Source organism: Podarcis erhardii, assembly GCF_964252035.2.
Source record: "Podarcis erhardii genome assembly, chromosome: 3".
NCBI lineage: Eukaryota > Metazoa > Chordata > Lepidosauria > Squamata > Lacertidae > Podarcis > Podarcis erhardii.
Genome location: NC_138507.1, coordinates 3674179 through 3693031, shown reverse-complemented (window position 1 = coordinate 3693031; position 18853 = coordinate 3674179). Strand labels below are relative to the sequence as shown.

General features: G+C 41.7%; 1 protein-coding gene across 1 annotated transcript in view; it reads left to right on the top strand.

Annotated features, from left to right (window-relative positions):
- Positions 1-17525, top strand: part of LOC309338635 (cysteine-rich venom protein helothermine-like) — a 46670-nt gene extending 29145 nt beyond the window's left edge. The window contains exons 9-14 of the mRNA XM_081855964.1: positions 6432-6536; positions 8672-8780; positions 9660-9808; positions 14448-14542; positions 16876-16964; positions 17409-17525. Of these exons, the coding sequence (XP_081712090.1) occupies positions 6432-6536; positions 8672-8780; positions 9660-9808; positions 14448-14542; positions 16876-16964; positions 17409-17419 (558 nt within the window). The 3' untranslated portion in view covers positions 17420-17525. The remainder of the gene's footprint in view (positions 1-6431; positions 6537-8671; positions 8781-9659; positions 9809-14447; positions 14543-16875; positions 16965-17408) is intronic.
- The last annotated feature ends 1328 nt before the right edge of the window (positions 17526-18853 follow it).

Genomic DNA, 18853 nt, shown 5'->3' with positions numbered 1-18853 from the left:
CCATTTACAATTAGTTTAGCCTTTTGCTCAGAATATATTGCACCTATACCGTTTTCAAAATTTTGACCTACCCCCATCCCTTGAAGATTCCTCTTCATAAAACTCCAGCAAATGTTGAATAACCTTCCATATTTCTGAGGTGGATGGAGAATTTCAGCATGAGGGGGTGTACTCACAGTAGCTCTAAGGAGATTGTTGTATTGGGCAAGCAGAAACGCTTCCACTTCATCTCCTCATCAACACAAATGAAATGTTTAAATGTTTTTGGGTTGCCCTTGAATCTTCCCACCAGGCTTGCCATCCTCTCCTGCCACACCCTCTGAGAACCACTGAATTAAGGAGTCCCTGAAATTTGAATCCATTGGAGGCATTCTGCTTTTGTTGATGTCTAGTCTGATGGTGGTGTGTTTCGTGTTCTTTTCACTTTCAGATAATCCTTGCAAACGTGCAGATAATTACAGCAACTGAGCTGATGTAGCAAAGTAAGGCAGATGCAAGAAGAAAGCTTTGAGGCAGATTGTCCTGCTTCTTGCCTGCATACCATTGAAATAAAATAGGAGGTTTCCTTGGGGGCATTCGTCCTCTCTGTTGAATTCTGCATTCTCATTCAAATCAGGCCATCCGTCAGGACCTTCTGGATGACCCCTTCCAAATGAAACTTGTTAACAGGCTTTTTAAATTGAAAACTCATAAATTACCTTGCAAGTGTGGATTTCTTTATTTTATTGCTTGTCTAATGGGGGGGAGTGGAAGTTGTTGGCAATCTGAAGTGTCACCCCTGACGTGTGGCCCTCAGACAGTTGCCCAGGAGGTTATATGTGGACCTCGGGCTGAAACCCCCACCTTGCAGTCAGAACCTGGTGTATGCATGGCTGCTTCTGTGGTAAATGTAACTCATAACCAGACTTACCCATTGAGTAACTTCATCCATTGGCTTTGGTGGAGCTTAACAGGATCAGGCTTTTCAACTTTTCACCATCATATTCTATAATTTCACAATATTTTGGCCAGTCTGAATCCATGTTCAGTCTTTTTACCGCCTTAGCTTCCATTGGTGACAACCACCTGGGGGTTTTACTCTCCAACAAATCTTTATATCGATTCCATACATTATACAGTGCTTTCCTATCAGGCCATTATATGCTGATCTGAGACAAGCAGACTTCATAGTTTCTTAGTGAAGATATCATTGCAGGTCATTGGATCCATTTCCCAGCCAGGAACACAAGCGTGTGATCAAAGGCTCAACAGAAATAGCTAAACTTACTCTTAATCAGGTGTGTGTCTACCAAGCTGATCTCAGGACCCCTTGGTTCCCGGAGGAAGTGAGAGGCTTAGCATCATTCTATAACATGTTACTCTCCATCCAAACTGAGTTGCCACTCTGGTGGGCAAGCTAGAAAAAATTCATCCAAGCTGAAATCCCACTAAGAAAAGAAGAGATCTTGGTTTGACTTCCCAAATATAGCTGTTCTTAAATCTTTCAGAGAAGACATGTATTGAAGGCTGGACCACTCACAAGACTGGGATACATATGGATATCTGCTATAAGATGCATTTAAATAATCAATTCATGGTGGGAAAAGTGCTTGTGTAAATCACCTTAAGAACATTGGGAAGAGCCCTTCTTAGAAACATATTTATGGGAACAACTTAATTTGCACTGAAAAGTTCATTGCTAATATCTGTCATAACCAAAAGTAACACAATGCACCACTATGTGGACTCAATTCACAATGGGCCAGTTCACGCACAATGGGCTGGTTCATAGACTCACCCATCCAGGGATATAATATGCACACAAGGCCACAATTGTACTTCACCTGTGCAATAACCTCCATTTCCCCACTCACTTGTCAGTGGCCAGGGTTATTCTTCTGAAGGAGGGAAGGATGAAGGTCTATGGGCAATGAGACCACCAACCAGAGCCATGACTCCATCACACTGACAAAGTATTTGAGCCTGCTCCCATTTTCTACCCATTTCCCACACCAATGCATCTTGTGTAAGAAAACCAGAATGAGAGGCCAAACCTTAAGACAAGCATAGGCAAACTCTGGCCCTCCAGATGTTTGTTACTACAATTCCCATCATCCCTGACCACTGGTCCTGTTAGCTAGGGATGATGGGAATTGTAGTCCCAAACATCTGGAGGACCGGAGTTTGCCTATACCTGCCTCAAACTATTATCAGGAGGAGGGCCTTAACCCTTCCCTTGCTACAGTCCTGATCCAGACTGGGTGACTGACACCTGCTTCCATTGGCTCAAATGGGAGCTTTACTTCCAATATAATTAGCAGGCACCAGGGAGAAATTCACCAGGGAGACTCCAATACTTTGACCACTTCATGAGAAGAGAAGACTCCCTAGAAAAGACCTTGATGTTGGGAAAGATGGAGGGCACAAGGAGAAGGGGACGACAGAGGACAAGATGGTTGGATAGTGTTCTCGAAGCTACCAGCATGAGTTTGAAAAAACTGCGGGAGGCGGTGGACAACTGGAGTGCCTGGCATGCTCTGGTCCATGGGGTCACGAAGGGAGAAATTATTCTGCTATAGGAAGCACATAAGTCTGTATCAAAAGTAAGGGTAGCCATTATTATGCAATGCTACCTAAAAGCATCCAACATTTAAAATCCTCACATATTCTAAATGAAAAGTAAAGGAAGGCACATCAGTGATCTGATTTAACTACACACCTATGCAAATGAAATGGGGTGTTGATACATTGGGTTTTCTAAACAGCTTGTGATCACATACTGCAATCTGCGCAATCTGTAATGATTCAGTGCCTTCAACCCTTCATGATGGTTTGCTGTTGGTTTAAAGTCTTAGGCTGCAGCTGCAAACACATTCTGCTTTGGGGGGAAATGGGACTTGCTTCTAAGTAAATGTGCTTGGCTCTATGGGTGATGAAATGATGCCATGGGATAAAGAACAAGCACAGACATCAATCCTTCATAAGAAGTTGGCTGGCATGAAAGAGCTCACTAATAAGAGATGCTTTGTGGTTGCATAGAAGATGGTTAATCAATTTCAGGAAATAAATCTTTTTTTAAACAACATAAGAGAAATCCAAAGTTCTCCCTCAACAAAACTGTGTGATTTACTGTTGGACATTGAGTCATTCTGCGAAGAAGGAAACAGGAGAGGTATATAAGCATAACATCGTCCAGTGGCATCCAGAACCTCCTTAAATCTGCAAAGGAGGTTATTCTGGTCTCACTGGAAACGAGAAGGTAAGATTTTTTGGGGGGTGGGGGGTAGCCAGTTTATACCATAGCCTGCTATATCACATAGCCTGCCATATGAAGGTTATTTGCAACTAGAGTTGCCATATTTCAAAAAGTAAAACCAGGAAACCCCAAAATTGCTGAGCTTTTTGTTGTTGAACCAATATTTCAATTGACTTGCCTAAGATTCAGGACAAAGCACCACCTTTCAGAGATTCCACCTGGATGTCAATTCCACCTTTGAAATGTCTGGGAAAATCCAGATGTATGGCAGCCCTAAGTTAAACACGTTAGGTTAGCTCAGGAGGAGACATCTTAATGTTCACATTTCTATTATTCATTCATTTATTTATTTCATTAAATTTATACACCACTTCACAGTTAAAAAAACAACAACCACCACCCTGAAAGCAGTTTACAAAACTCTTCTACTGAAGACTCTGCACTTAAGCCAGCTGATAAATCGTGTCCTCCTCCCAGATAGCATGTGTTGCGGTGAGATCATCAGGACTGACCTCATTGCTTGTGTGGGTGGGAGTGATTGGATAGCCACAATAACCCGATTGGTGGTCCCTCGGTTGCTGGGGTAAATCTGGCCATTGGGATTGATCATGCATTAACCGAGGGACCTATATATACCACTGCACGTTGCGTTGAGCTTCCTCTTTTCGCCTCGTGCATCAGATCACCCTCCCTATATTTATGGTCCATTATGACCTTGCTATGCCATCGTGGGTCGTCTGTTCTTGGGACAGGGGCCCAGTAGGAATTTTCCCATTTGGCTGATTGGCTGGTGCCACTTGGGTTTCGCCTGCCGCATAGCAAATCATCACAATTTTGTAAGGTTTGGCGGTTAGGCATTCGTTCAATGTGGAGTGGAGGGGAGGTTGTCACACCTGCCCCTCCCATGCGCGAAAGGGTATTCCGTTAAAAGAATCCAGGGGCTCACCTTGCTTTTGTCCGATCCCCTTCCAGGGGTGAGGGCCACGCCAGAGCCCCTGGGAGCATTTGGGGTGAGCTTGAGTCTGAGCCTGGTCCAATGCTCCCCCAGAATGTTTTCCCTTACTGACCTCTGCCAGTGTCCAGTCGTCAGTGCTGCCCTGCCAAGGTCAGATGCAGCTAGTCAGGAACCAATACCTAAGCAAACCACTCATGATCTGTAATCAATAAAGTTGTTGTTGGGATACTGCCAGGGAGATATGGCCCATCATGGCCCCCACGTCGCCTCCGGACGATCCATCGATCTCCCGTAGATACAGTATCAGCAATTAGCGACACGAGCTCCAGAAAATAGCTTGCCACATTCCAGAGCTGATGCACACTCTATCAGCAGAATTCGCACAGCGAAAGATGCACGCAGGAGAGCATTATTTAGAAGTTTATTCAGTGTTGGTCAGAACAAAGGAAAAAAACATGACTGCCTGTTTGCGTGTTCAGGCACAGAGAGAGACGAAAGCAAAGACACAACAGAAACATCCTGTGAACAGGAAATACGCAGGCTGTGACACAAACATCCTGCTCCCTTTTAAGGTGGAACGGAAATATCCTAACAGTTGTGGCCAATATTATGCCAATAACCTTAAACTAAATTCTGTGTAAATTTTGTCTTTATTTATTGGGGGAGGTCTTGGGATCGTAATATGCAAGAGCATTACCATAGTCTTCAATGGATATAATGCTAGGGATATATCTAATGTATATTTTACAAATTTCACATTTATACCTTCCCCGAGAAGAATCCTGGGAACTATACTTTTCAGCAGGTGCTCACAATTCAGTCTGGAGATCACAGACAGAACTAAAAGACCCAGAGCCCCCAGGGGGAAGGAGATTGTGATTAAAGCAATTTCAAGGCTGCCATTTTATGAGCATTTATTTGGGGATTCCCATTCCAGTGGGAATGACTTTTAAGGAACATGTACATCCAAGTTACTACAGGTCAGTTATTCCTTCTAACAGCCTGATGTTTCTCTTTGTGGGGGATTAGTATGCTATAACCTATATTAAACATTGTATTTACATTGTACAATTCAGCAATGAATTGCCGCTGTTAAACAACCGGGAGTCCAAAACCCTCATCCATCTTCTGCAAACCATCCAGAGATCTTCCAGCAGATCCTGATCTGCGACCTGACCAGCCCTGTTCCGGGAAGCAGAAATCGACTTCTCGACTGCTGCCACGTGAGCAGTTTGGAATCTAAACCAGCACTCAGGAGAGGGGTGCCATGTCTTAATAAGTACATTCTATATACAAAAAGCAAATGTAAGGTAAAACCCCTGCTGTTATTTTGTTTTCAGAGATGATCATTCTCATTGTGTTGCTGAGTTTTGCTGCTGTGTTACAACAACCTGCTTCAAAAGTAAGTTTCTTAGCTACACAGGCATCCATGCCTAACTCTCTCCCCTTTAAAACAGTAGGCGAAAAAGTGTTACTAAAATTGGTTGGGTTGTTTTCAAATCTAAGATTGGATTGGGCCAACCAAAATATTCTCTTTAATCAGTCAAAATGTGTTTTACTGCTTCATCCAGGAACACAATGAACTTGAAAAATATCATACTTAAGGGGAAGTCCAAACAAATGTAACTGTATTTTTTAAAAAACAAAAAACTTGATTGAATCTTGATTCTTTAAGGATGTTGTGGTTTTCAATTCCACTAAACTAATGGCAAGTCTCTTTTTTCTTTCAGTAACTGTAGACTTATCCAAAGCATAGGTGTCGGGTGCCCAGGGCCCTGGTGCCATGGCTCCCACAACATTTTAAATGAGGGAGCCAGGCTCGGTTGCGCATGCATGCTGCGGGGGACATGTGCACTATGTCATCGTGCCCCTGGTGTGTGTGCACTACCTCACTGCACCCGCATTACGCGTATGAGTGACGTCAGCATGTGTGGGGGGTGACATAGAGCTCACACACCAGAAGGGCATGATGACAGTGCACAGCCTCAGGCACCCACAGTTGCAGGCGCAAGCCGGCACCACTGATCCAGAATACGCCAAAGAGAGTTTGGTGGCACTGCATTATCCAACAGTTTACAATTCAGATTTCATTTAGGTCAGAGCAGCCTGACAGAGGCAAATGGGGCCTACAAAGCACTTTTTCATGATTCTTAGAGAAACAGTGGTAAAATTATATTAGCATAATGAAAAATAATCCTATAAATAAAGACAAGAGGAATATTACTCGTTCTTTTACTTCAGGCACATGCAGTAGGAATTGGACCAGCTGAGCGGAATCAGATTGTTGACAAGCACAATGCCCTGCGGAGAGGAGTGAAACCACCGGCAAGCAACATGCTGAAGATGGTAAGCAAGGAAGAGGCCCGATTCATGTAGGTCAGGGGCCTTGCAAAGGCTTTCCAGGGATACTACACCTCCTTGCAGGCAGAAAACCTTTGTTCTTCACCCTCTCATAGTAATCTTCAAGGATAGGACTAGATTCAACAACAGCTTGAATGCCACTTACACATTGTTTTAGAAAAGACAGAAGAGGACAAAACGTGGGCACATATTTGCATATCATCATTTATGCATATGTCACTATTCCATCGTTCAAGCCATGCTCAATGCAATTTACATAATTAGATAAATATAACAAAATTTGTCATAAGCAAAGAATAAAACACATCCAGACATATACAACAAAATTAAATATTCCCCACATAAGTCCTAATAAGATCTAAGAATAAGCATACAAAAAAAACCTCACGGTGGTGGCAGCCGAGGTGGCGGAGAGAAAACCCAACCAGCCAAGTTAAGGCAGCCGGGGGGGCAGCAATGGCGTGCTGAAGTGGCCTGAGTGGGTGTGGGGTGAGCAGGGAAGTTGCGTGGGGGTGGCAGTGGTGATGGTGGGCCTGGGTGGGTGCCCCGGATTTAGGCTAGAAGAAGTTGGAGGGTATGCTATGGCTGGATCTACACACCTCAAAAAAGCATTTCAGGAAAACGTGTTGTAAACCTCATAATGGGAAATCATGTTGGCGAAAGATGGAATTCTACAGGGTCATCTGGGGTCACAGTGTTATAACACATTTTAAACGCTTTTTCTGTACTAATGTAGCTGAGTCCAATGTGTCCTGAGTTCTGTGGCCCAAGCCTCACCACCACAACTTTGCCTAAACATGCAGACTTTTCTCCCCCAGCAAGCAGCTGTGGCAGGTGGAATGGAGGCTGTCTTCTGTGAAAAGGAAGGGGCGCTCCTGGCAAGAGAGGTGTGGGAGGAGGGAGACGGGGGAACTCTGATGTCAGACATGTAGGGCCACCACCCCAGAAGTAAACATCAGTGTCTCTAATGTACACACCAGGGCTTCACTAGAAGTGGGACAAGGCTGCAATGCTCGCATGAGGCCAAATTTGACTTGGAGGGAAACACACCAAAGCACAAGAAATGGCAGCATACGTTTGGAATATGAATAACATTGTGCATCCATAGATTCAAAGCCCAGTGGTTGGGGTGCACTGGAACCCAAGTAAATGGTAATGTGTGCACATCCCAATGAGTAGCTGAGAGCACCTAACTCACCATCTTAACCAGGGTTTAAAAGCTGGCTAGGGATGTGGATGGCGTTGTGGTCTAAACCACTGAGCCCCTTGGGCTTGCCAATCTGAAGGTCAGCAGTTTGAATCCATGCAACAGGGTGAGCTCCCATTGCTCTGTCCCAGCTTCTGCCCAACCTAGCAGTTCAAAAGCATGCCAGTGCAAGTAGATAAACAGGTACCACTGCTGCGGGAAGGTAGACGACGTTTCCATGTGCTCTGGTTTCCATCACGGAGTTCCGTTGCACCAAAAGCAGTTAGTCATGCTGGCCACATGACCCAGAAAGCTGTCTGCGGACAAATGCCGGCTCCCTCAGCCCGAAAGTGAGATCAGCGCAGCAACCCCATATTCACCTTTGACTGGACTTAACTGTCCAGGGGTCCTTTACCTTTTTTACCTTACTATCATTAAGCATGGCTGGCATGAGTCAGGCAAAGGTAATGCTAAACAATGCTTAAGATCATCCAGGGACTGAAGTTGGTGACTGATTCTAGAACAGAAAACATGAAATTTTGAAGAAATCAGAGGTATATGATGTTCTCCATTTTTAGAGAATGTGTCCATTCACACATTTACTACTTTTTTTTTCATTTAGAGATGGAATTCGGCTGCTGAAGCGAATGCAAAACGCTGGGCAAGCAACTGTCAATTTGCTCACAGCCCAAGTAACCAAAGAGTTGCCGGCAAGTACATCTGTCAGTAAGCACTGTGCAAAAAATTGAGGGTGATCTAAAATCTAACCCACATCTAATATACATTCACAATTGTTGCACTGACTCCACAATTGTCATTCTGAGCATAATATTAAAAATACTCGAGGAATCCCACAGAAAGAGGAACAATGGAGAGGAATGTTCCAATTCTCCCTAACATCTGAAGTCAGAATTCCACATGCCATTCTCACCAGCTAAGCTTTGCCTCGACACACACTGTGTCCACCTGTGATACATATAACTTTTTAAGCACAGAGGACCAGTACACTGCAGCTTCCTCCTCCCTCAGGTGTTCTAAAGAAGGTGAAACCTGAAACATTTTGCTTTTGAACTTCAATATCTCTGCCTTGTTAATCACAGTAATGGAAGGAAATGGAGATGATAGATAGAGATAGAGATAGAGATAGAGATAGAGATAGAGATGGAGATGATAGATGGAGATGATAGATGGAGATGATAGATGGAGACGGGAGACGGGAGACGGGAGACTGGAGACTGGAGACTGAGAGAGATAGAGATAGAGATAGAGATAGAGATAGAGATAGAGATAGAGATAGAGATAGAGATAGAGATAGAGATCAATACAATAACTCAGTGGCAAGCAGTGAAATTTTTCATAGGTAAAGTTAAGGTAAGAGGTGACAGCTTGCAAGGGCAATTGGGGTGATGTTGTATGTTTGACATTACGACGCCACAATGTCACACACGTGAGCATTGCGCCTCCATCCCTAAGCTGGGCAGAAGCTTCCTGGGCTTTGAGAAGGAGGCGCCAGGCCTCTGACAAGATGCCAGGTGGGCTTTGGAAAGGTGTCAGGAGGGCTCTTGAACTCTTATGGGGTCTTGCCTAGTCCACTGACCACACACCACTGCAGTAATTCTAAAACCCCCAGAGAGCGAGTGCCTTTTAGAAAAGACATTTAAAGGCAAATATACATGTGCTAACAACAAAACAGGTGTACCTTTTGCTTTAGAATAATTATTTTGCATTCAAATGTGAGTAGCTTTAACCAACTAGGTAACCAGACAGATTTGTGAGTGGGGGGGACAAATTCTGCTTGGAATAAACAAGCTTTTACCTGTTGCAGCATGTTCCCCTGAAGCATTGCATGACTCCTCTTGTTTACAGAATTTCCTAGATCAGGAATCATGAGTTTTGTTAATGCTTCCCATCTCAACTTATAGATGGCATCTCATGTGGTGAAAATATATATGCATCATCTCACGCTACTCCATGGAATGACGTGATTCAAGCTTGGTACAACGAGGTGAAAGATTTCAAGTACGGTGTTGGAGCAGTCAGTCCAGGGGCTGTAACTGGTCATTACACTCAGGTAACTCAAACACCGTTTTGTATCTTTCTCAAGCTCATGGTTCAGCTAGTCAATCCATGCCTGACAGCCCACTCACATCTTGGCTTGCTGCTGCCTGGGACGTCACAGAAGGAAGAAAGGAAACCGAAAAGAGATGGGTTTTCCCCTCACGTTTCACCCAGTACTTTTTCCATATTTTTCACACAGAAGTTCAGATAATCCTTATCTCTGTTCAGATAGTCCTTATCTCTGCTGTGCCTTTCTTTCTGTTTTTTCTTCGGATGCCATTCTCATTCACAGCTTATTCAAACTTCCTTTCCCTGAGGGGAAAAATGAGGGTGCTTCAATTAGACACAACACAAAGTGATGGTATTTTGGTTGTTTTTTTTTAAAAAAAGCTATTAAATGCTACACCCCCGGGACCAGAGGATCCAAAGAAAAAGACACCTCCACAGGACTCATAGCTTGAACCAGGATGTCTCTGCAGTTGTTTAGCTGGAATATAAATGGTGGAAATTCCCCAGAAAAAAGAAGAAGAATCTTTCACATATTGAAAAAAGAACAATTGGACATCATTTGTTTGCAGGAAACACATGTGACTAGGCTCCACAGAAAAGTTTTGATTAACAAAAGATTAGGCCAAGAATTCATTTCATCAGACAAAGTAAAGAAAAGAGGAGTGGTGATCTATGCAAAGGAGAGCCTGTCACCAAAATTTTTATTTAAAGATGAACAAGGAAGGATTTTGGCTATTGAAATACAGTTCCAAGGAGAAAATTTTTTGATTTTAGGGATTTATGCACCGAATGAGGGGAAATCAGAATTTTATAAGAAACTGCATGAGACAATCTTGGATTATTTAGACTATACTAACATCATTTTGATGGGAGATATGAATGGAGTTGTCTCTACAAATATGGATAAGTCACAAGATCAAAGTTTAACAAAAGACGGCAGACTACCTAAAACCTTTTTTGAACTAACCGACAATATGGACTTAATTGATATTTGGAGGACAAAAAACCCCCTGGGTAAAGAAGGAACTTTCTTCTCTGAAGCTCATCTGTCGTGGACAAGAATAGACCAAATATGGATATCTAGAAGGCTGGCACCTATGACTAGAAAAGTAGAAATCTGCCCAAAAACCTGCTCCGACCATAATGCCATGAAAATGGAATTAAGACTAACAACAACCGGCTCCTTTAGATGGAAAATGAATGACACACTATTAAGAGATCAGGAGATTGTGAAGAAGGCCCAAAAACCCTTGAAAGATTATTTTGAAATTAATTTGAGTACCACGGTGGAAAAAAGAACAATCTGGGACGCAAGTAAAGCAGTCATGCGAGGGTTTCTGATACAACAGAACACGATTTAAAAAAGGCTCTGGAATGGGAAAAAAAATAAGATTTTAGAGAAGATAAGAGATGGAGAGAAAAAGCTGAGATCCAAACCAAAATCGAAGGAGATCTTGAGAGAAATCAAATTCTACCAAGCACAGTATGCGAAATTGATAAATCAAGAAGTCAAGTGGAAAATCAAACAAATGAAACAAAGATCTTTTGAATCAGCCAATAAGTGTGGAAAACTCTTGGCATGGCAATTGAAAAAGAGACAAAAACTGAACACAGTCACCAATCTAGAGATTGAAGGGAGAAATATCCAGAAACCAGAAGAAATTAGGAAGTGTTTCCAGAGATATTTTAAAAAGCTTTATACCCAAGGGCCACAAGAGGAGAAGGAGATAGACCAATTTTTGGAAACAAATGGACTACCAAAACTTGCTCAGGAAAAGAGAACAATCCTGAATCACAAAATAACACAACAAGAAATAGAGAATGCCATTCAGAATATGCAAATAGGCAAATCTCCAGGTCCGGATGGGCTTACCTCCAAGTATTATAAGACGTTGAAAGACTATTTGATACAACCACTAATGGAGGTATGCAACCAGATTTTGGAGGGGAAGAAGGCACCGGAATCGTGGAAAGAAGCTTTCATCACATTGATCCCTAAAGTGGAAACTGAAAAGACTCAACTAAAGAACTACCGTCCCATCTCACTCCTAAATGTGGATTACAAAGTCTTTGCAGACATTTTGGCGAGTAGACTTAAAAATGTATTAAATGAAGTAATCCATAAGGACCAGGCAGGCTTTCTCCCAGGAAGACATTTGTCTGACAACACTAGGAATATTATTGACATTTTGGAACTTTTGCAAACCAACATTAATACAAAATCGGTGTTAATCTTTGTTGACGCGGAGAAAGCCTTTGACAATATTTCTTGGAGATTTATGAAGAAAAATTTGGAAGGGATGGGAGTGGGACGGGGGTTTGAAAATGGAATAGAAGCAATTTATTCAGAGCAGAAAGCAAAGTTAATTGTAAACAATGTGGTGACAGAAGAATTTAAAATTGAAAAAGGAACACGACAAGGGTGCCCCCTATCCCCTCTGTTATTTATTTCAGTTCTGGAGGTGCTTTTGAACATGATTAGGGAAGACCGGTTGGTACAAGGAATACAGGTCGGAGCAAAACAATTTAAACTGAAAGCTTTCGCAGATGACTTGGTTTTAACATTACAGGAGCCAGAATCTAGTACGAAGAGAGTGTTAGAGTTAATTCATGAATTTGGTCGGGTAGCAGGGTTCAAACTGAACAAGCAAAAAACTAAGGTTTTGGAGAAAAACTTGACATCTTTGGAAATAGATGAGTTTCAGAAAGAGACAGAATTAAATGTTGTTAAAAAAGTAAAATACCTAGGGGTAAACCTGTCTGCCAAAAATCTGAATTTGTTTAAAGATAATTATGAAAAATGTTGGTCAGAAATTAAGAAAGATTTGGAGATCTGGTCAAGATTGAAACTTTCCTTGATGGGCCGAATTGCAGCTATAAAAATGAATGTATTGCCGAAGATGTTATTTTTGTTTCAGACCCTACAGATCATAGACAGAGTGGAGTGTTTTGGGAAGTGGCAGAAAGATATTTCTAGGTTTGTCTGGCAGGGCAAAAAGCCCCGAATAAAATTTAAAATACTAACGGATGCCAAAGAGAGAGGGGGGTTTGCCCTGCCAGATTTAAGGTTATATTATGAAGCTGCGGCTTTCTGCTGGATGAAAGAGTGGTTATTACTTGAGAACACTGATGTCTTGGATTTGGAAGGGTATGACAATGCTTTTGGGTGGCATGCATATTTGTGGTACGACAAGGTAAAGGTTCATAAAATGTTCAAAAACCATATTGTCAGAAAAGCTATATTCGCGGTCTGGACAAAATATAAAGACTTATTAGAGAGTAAAACCCCGAGGTGGTTATCACCAGTGGAGGCCAAGGCTAGAAAAAGACTCAATATGGAGGTCGGATGGCCAAAATATTGGGAAATGATAAAAAAATAGGAGACAACTGGAGACTGCAGAGCTTCGAAAAATTAAAGAATAGGGTGCAAGATTGGTTTCACTATGCTCAAATTCAAGAAGTCTTTAAGTCTGATAAAAAAACAGGATTCCAGGTGGAAAAATCGAAACTAGAGACAGAACTGTTAGAACCTAAGACTAAGGTACTTTCGAGAATGTATAACTTGCTGCTTAAATGGAACACTCAGGATGAGATAGTCAAATCAGCCATGATAAAATGGGCTCAGGATATTGGGTACAACATTATGTTTGAAGACTGGGAAAGGTTATGGACCACTGGAATGAGATTTACGGCATGCAATGCCTTGAAAGAGAATATTATGAAAATGATATATAGGTGGTACATGACCCCAGTCAAGCTAGCAAAAATTTACCATCGATCTGATAATAAATGTTGGAAATGTAAGGAGGCTGAGGGGACATTCTTTCACCTTTGGTGGACGTGTCCAAAAGTGAAGGCCTTCTGGGAAATGATTTACAATGAGTTAAAAAAGGTGTTTAGGTACACCTTTCCTAAGAAACCAGAGGCCTTCCTCCTGGGCATAGTGGACCAAAAGGTGTTAAAGAAGGACAGAACATTTTTTATGTATGCAACTACAGCAGCAAGAATACTTATTGCAAAAGTTTGGAAGACACAAGACCTTCCCACGCTGGAAGAGTGGCAGACGCAGTTGATGGACTATATGGAATTGGCAGAAATGACTGGCAGGATTCGAGATTTGGGAGAAGAGACAACGGAAGAAGACTGGAAAAAATTTAAGGACTATTTACAAAAACATTATAAGTTGTATGAATGTTAAGAATCTGCATGATTTGGAAATTCTTGCTCCTGCAACTAGATTGGGAAAATAGAAAATTAAGTTATAAGTAAGAAAAAGGTGAAATTTAAAGTTATTTTATGTATTATTCTAAAGCATAAATATTTGAAAAAAGGTACTTTAAATCTAGAAGTAAAATATTTTGAAAGATACAAATAAGACACGAAATAAGGTAATAATTTGCTGACATGTTTATTGTAAGGAACGCAGGGTGAGGGAGATGTGGGGAAGTCCAGTTAATAATGTAAAAATGCATTTTGAAAGTTGGATCGCTTTTTCTTTTTCTTTTTTCTTTTTTCTGTAAATTGAAAATGTAATAAAAATTTTAATAAAAAAAAAAGCTATTAAATGTACGGTATGTTTTCCTTGCTCGCCACGGAAACAGATTCCAATATGTTTTCTTGTGTGGATGTTCTTATACTTACAGGTGGTTTGGCACAAGTCTCACCTAATTGGTTGTTATGATGCCCATTGTCCTCAAAGCAGAATGAAGTACCTCTACGTTTGCCAGTACTGTCCTGCGTATGTATTATTTATTTATCTGTTTGTTTGTTTGTTTGTTTGTTTGTTTGTTTGTTTGTTTGCTTGTTTGTTTGTCGTTTGTTACCCATAGTCTCCAAAGGATTTATGTTTCATATCCGTTTTCCTTTTATATATTACAAAAAAAAAACACCTGAATAAAAGAACCCCCATAAGAGCCACAGGACACTTGGGCAGCACGCTAGTACTGTATTAACTCTGCATTTCAATGGCTGCCAACCAACCATAAAACAAAAACAACAAAGTCCTTATTACCTTTGGGCTATTTGCCTAAAAAATAAGGAAGCAGCAGTGGATTTATTTTTTTAATGACCAAGTCAAAACCCCTCAGAAAAGAATTTTCTGACATTTTATGGAAACCTCCACCCCACCCCACCCCCGCTCCCTTTGGATCCTCCTAAACAGTTGAAGACTTTCATTCCGGAATGTTCATTGCACTGAATATTCAGTGAAATGGACTCCCTAACTTCACCATCAGGGTGGATCCAGTCAGACCTTAACCATATCAAGTTGCTTATGCCAGCTCTGAAATCCTGGGGAAATCCCGTGCCACCCCAGAAAATATTTGGCAGAAAACCTCCATTTGCCACCCACAACTAGTGTAGAGATTCTGGGAGGCTTATTTCATTCAGCCCAATTTTTTCCTCGTTCACAGGAGCAGTCACAGTTATATTCCTCAGGAGAATAGGCAGGGAAGTCACAAAACTAGTGACTTCCCATTCACAAAACATAGATGTTTGTAACCCAGATTACATACAATTGCATTTTAAGGTTCTGTCTTATATAATTTCACCCTCTTTAACATGTTTCTTAATATATTCGGCTATTTTCTGACACTTCAAACCCCAATGTGGTCTTTGCATATGGGGAATAATTTTTTTAATACAGTGGTACATCAGGTTAAGTACTTAATTCGTTCTGGAGGTCTGTTCTTAACCTAAAACTGTTCTTAACCTGAAGCACCACTTTAGCTAATGGGGCCTCCTGCTGCTGCTGTACCGCTGCAGCACGATTTCTGTTCTCATCCTGAAGCAAAGTTCTTAACCCGAGGTACTATTTCTGTCTGTAACCTGAAGCGTATGTAACCCAAGGTACCACTGTAGACTAGAAAGGGTTTCCAGTCTTCTTTAAGGATTTGAAATCTGTGTCTCTTATCAGTGCTGTCAGTTTTGCCATCTCCGCGTATTCCCAGACTTTCATCAACCATTCTTCCTTTGAGGGTGTTCCCTCCTCCTTCCATTTCTGTGCATTGAGAATCCTTGCCATTGTAGTCACATACATAAATACCATTGAGGCTTCCTTTGGGATTTTTCTGTCTAGTATCCCCAGTAGGAAGGATTCTAGCCTCTTGGGAAAAGCCAATTTATTTATTTTTCTTAATTTCATTATATATCACGTCCCAAAAGGCCTTCGCCTCCCTGCAGGTCCACCACATATGATAAGATGACCCCTCACAGTCATTACATTTCCAACACTTGTTTGATACATTTTTGTACATTTGAACTAGTTTCTTTGGGGTTAAATATGATCTATATATCATCTTGTAATAATTTTCTTTTAAGCCATAACATGCTGTAAATTTCATTCCTGTTTTCCAAAGCTCTTCCCAGGCAGCCATATCTATATTATGTCCAACATCCTTAGCACAATTAGTCATTGTTATTTTAACCATTTCATCCTTTGTTTCCCAGCCTAACAATGATTTGTACATGTTAGAAACTAATTTCTCATCATAAACCTACTTCCAAATTTTCCCAGACTTTTTCAGTTGAAGAGTGAGTTGGCCAGTCTCCTTTTTCCTGCATCTGACTAGAACAATAGGCCAATATATCTGGGAGGCAGAAGGAGCTGCTGCCCCTCCTTTTCTCTGCATCCTACCCTGGCAGCTGCATTGCAGAGGCAGGAGGGTTCAGTCCTGCTCAGTTTCAGTGCATGAATGTCTTCCCTTGCTGGAAAGTGGTCTCCTCCTCCCAGCTGCCCAGCTGGCCTTGTCTCCACCCGACTCAGCCGAAGCCCCAATCCACCTGAATGAGCTCAATTCATTTTAGGCTTGGAGCTTCAGCAAAACCCAGTGTGCAAACCTATTCCTCACATTCATTTCAAAAATGTGTGCACTGCTTGCTTGTCAAAAAATGTCAGAGCAGTTTGAACAATAAAATTAAGGAAAAATTAAGAACAATAATTTACAACACACAAAAGGTTAATATAACAGTAGACTAAAGCAGCTTTCTAAAAATATGCATAAATGCTTTTCTAATTGAGAACAGAAAGCACAAATGTATCCCTGTTTGTTTACTTCTTATTTATCATTCCAGAGGGAACATGATGGGATCACTTCAAACCCCATATAAGTCTGGGTCACCTTGTGGGGACTGCCGTGGCTCATGCGACAATGGATTATGCAGTGAGTAGAAATAACTTCAAATATTATCATAATGCCTTTTTGTACTTTAGAAAGGGCACTTAATAAGAATGGGTCCCAGTAAATTTGATGGAAGCTTATTCCTGAGTAGATGTGCACAAGATTGTAGACCCCATAACCTTCCTTATTCTGTAGGTGGTTGCAGGATGTCTATGTAAATGTTCTCATGACCTGCACATCCACCCTTACAAACTTGCCCAATTTATTCTGGGTTACAGCCAGGATTGCTAAACTAATTACTAATTCAGTTCCTACATTCATTAAAACAAACTGCTAAATAATGTTTTACATGTTCTTCTTTTTCTTTTAAATCACTTTCAGTTTTGATCTTAAACTCCACTATGTCAACTAAAAATGAAAAAGTCCCCGGAGTTTGAATCCTTGGAGGTGTTAACTCTGATGTGTTCTTGTCCTTTTCATTTTTAGCCAATCATTGAAAATATAGAGATAAGAACATCACCTGTGAAGCTGTAGTGAAATCACAAGGATGCAATAAATAGGAAATTATGCAAGCGTGTGTCGCTTCTTGCAAGTGCCCCCCCCCCGAAATAACATAGGAGGTCCCTCTTGGGGCGTTCATCATCTTCGTTGAACTCTGCATTCTCACTTAAATCATACAATCCTACAGTTTCTTCTGACAGATCCCGTCTAAATGAAATTTCTTAACATGTTTTTGAAACTGAAAACTCATAAAAAGTCTTGCATGCATGGATGTTTTCATTCTTTCTTTTTGCCTAACGGGGGGGTGGGGAGTTGGGTGGGGGTAGGGTCTAAAGAGTCACAGGAGAAATAAAAGGCACAGAGATGCACACCTGCAAAAGATCCCAAGAGGGATCCAATGTATGGCTGAGTAAATGCGGATACAGGAAGCCTGGAATGGAAGGGGGGACAAACATAATGAAATGAAGTGCAACTAACCCACAGCTGCTCCACCTGGGCTCACACTGACATAACACAGGTTGGATCCTAGGCTCATCCTGCAGCTGAAGCAATTTTGCAATACACAGCAACCCAAAAACCTACGCAGCAACACATGTTCACAATGGTCCTGGTATCCCCAGTGCTTGGAATCAACTAGTGCGTCTGAACAAAAATCTCTGAACGACCGCAGAAAGTTGCTACCATAATTGCTGGATGAACTATGGGTGAATTAAGTTAATTTGGGAGTGGGACGATTTCTCATTCGTCTTTACGCTCAGTCCCTCCACCCAGTGCTCTGTAGGGGGACTCTCAGACTTATAGCATTCCACAGTTTTTAAAATAAAAATATTAGTTGTTACATTAGCAGGAATGGGAGATGAGAAGCAAATCGTGTTCTAAGGTTTCTTTTGTTGCTAAGGTGACATTGCTAAGTCCATCTTTCCAGGATTCAAGGTCAATTTATAGATCCTCGTTCACCACTGCATCCAGGCACAGCTCCAAAAACGCATAGTGACCGTATGGGTGTTGAATAGCATTGAAGACAAGATCGGTGCTTGGAGCAACTAGCTCAGACCTCTTTACACACTGAGCTTCTCAGATAGACTGAGGTACAACAATAGGTTTGATTCCCCTCCTCCCAAGGTGAGGAGTGGCCTAGCTAAGCCTGTCAGGACAGCTTACTCTATGCCATTAACCCCTTCATGCATCAAGTGGACTTAAGCATGTTGGTTCTATGATGCTGGTGATCCCACAAGCCCAGATGGGCAACCAAAACATGCATGGGGGGCACACACCCCCTTGCTGGAACAGGGTCAGGAGCAACCTGTCCCAATGCATGCCATGGCAATCCAGCCAAAGCCCACTGCCTAAGGCACAGCTTGGCCCCAAGGTTTGGCTTTGCCACTTGGTGATCTGCCTAGAATACCACACTAGGCCATATACCATGATAT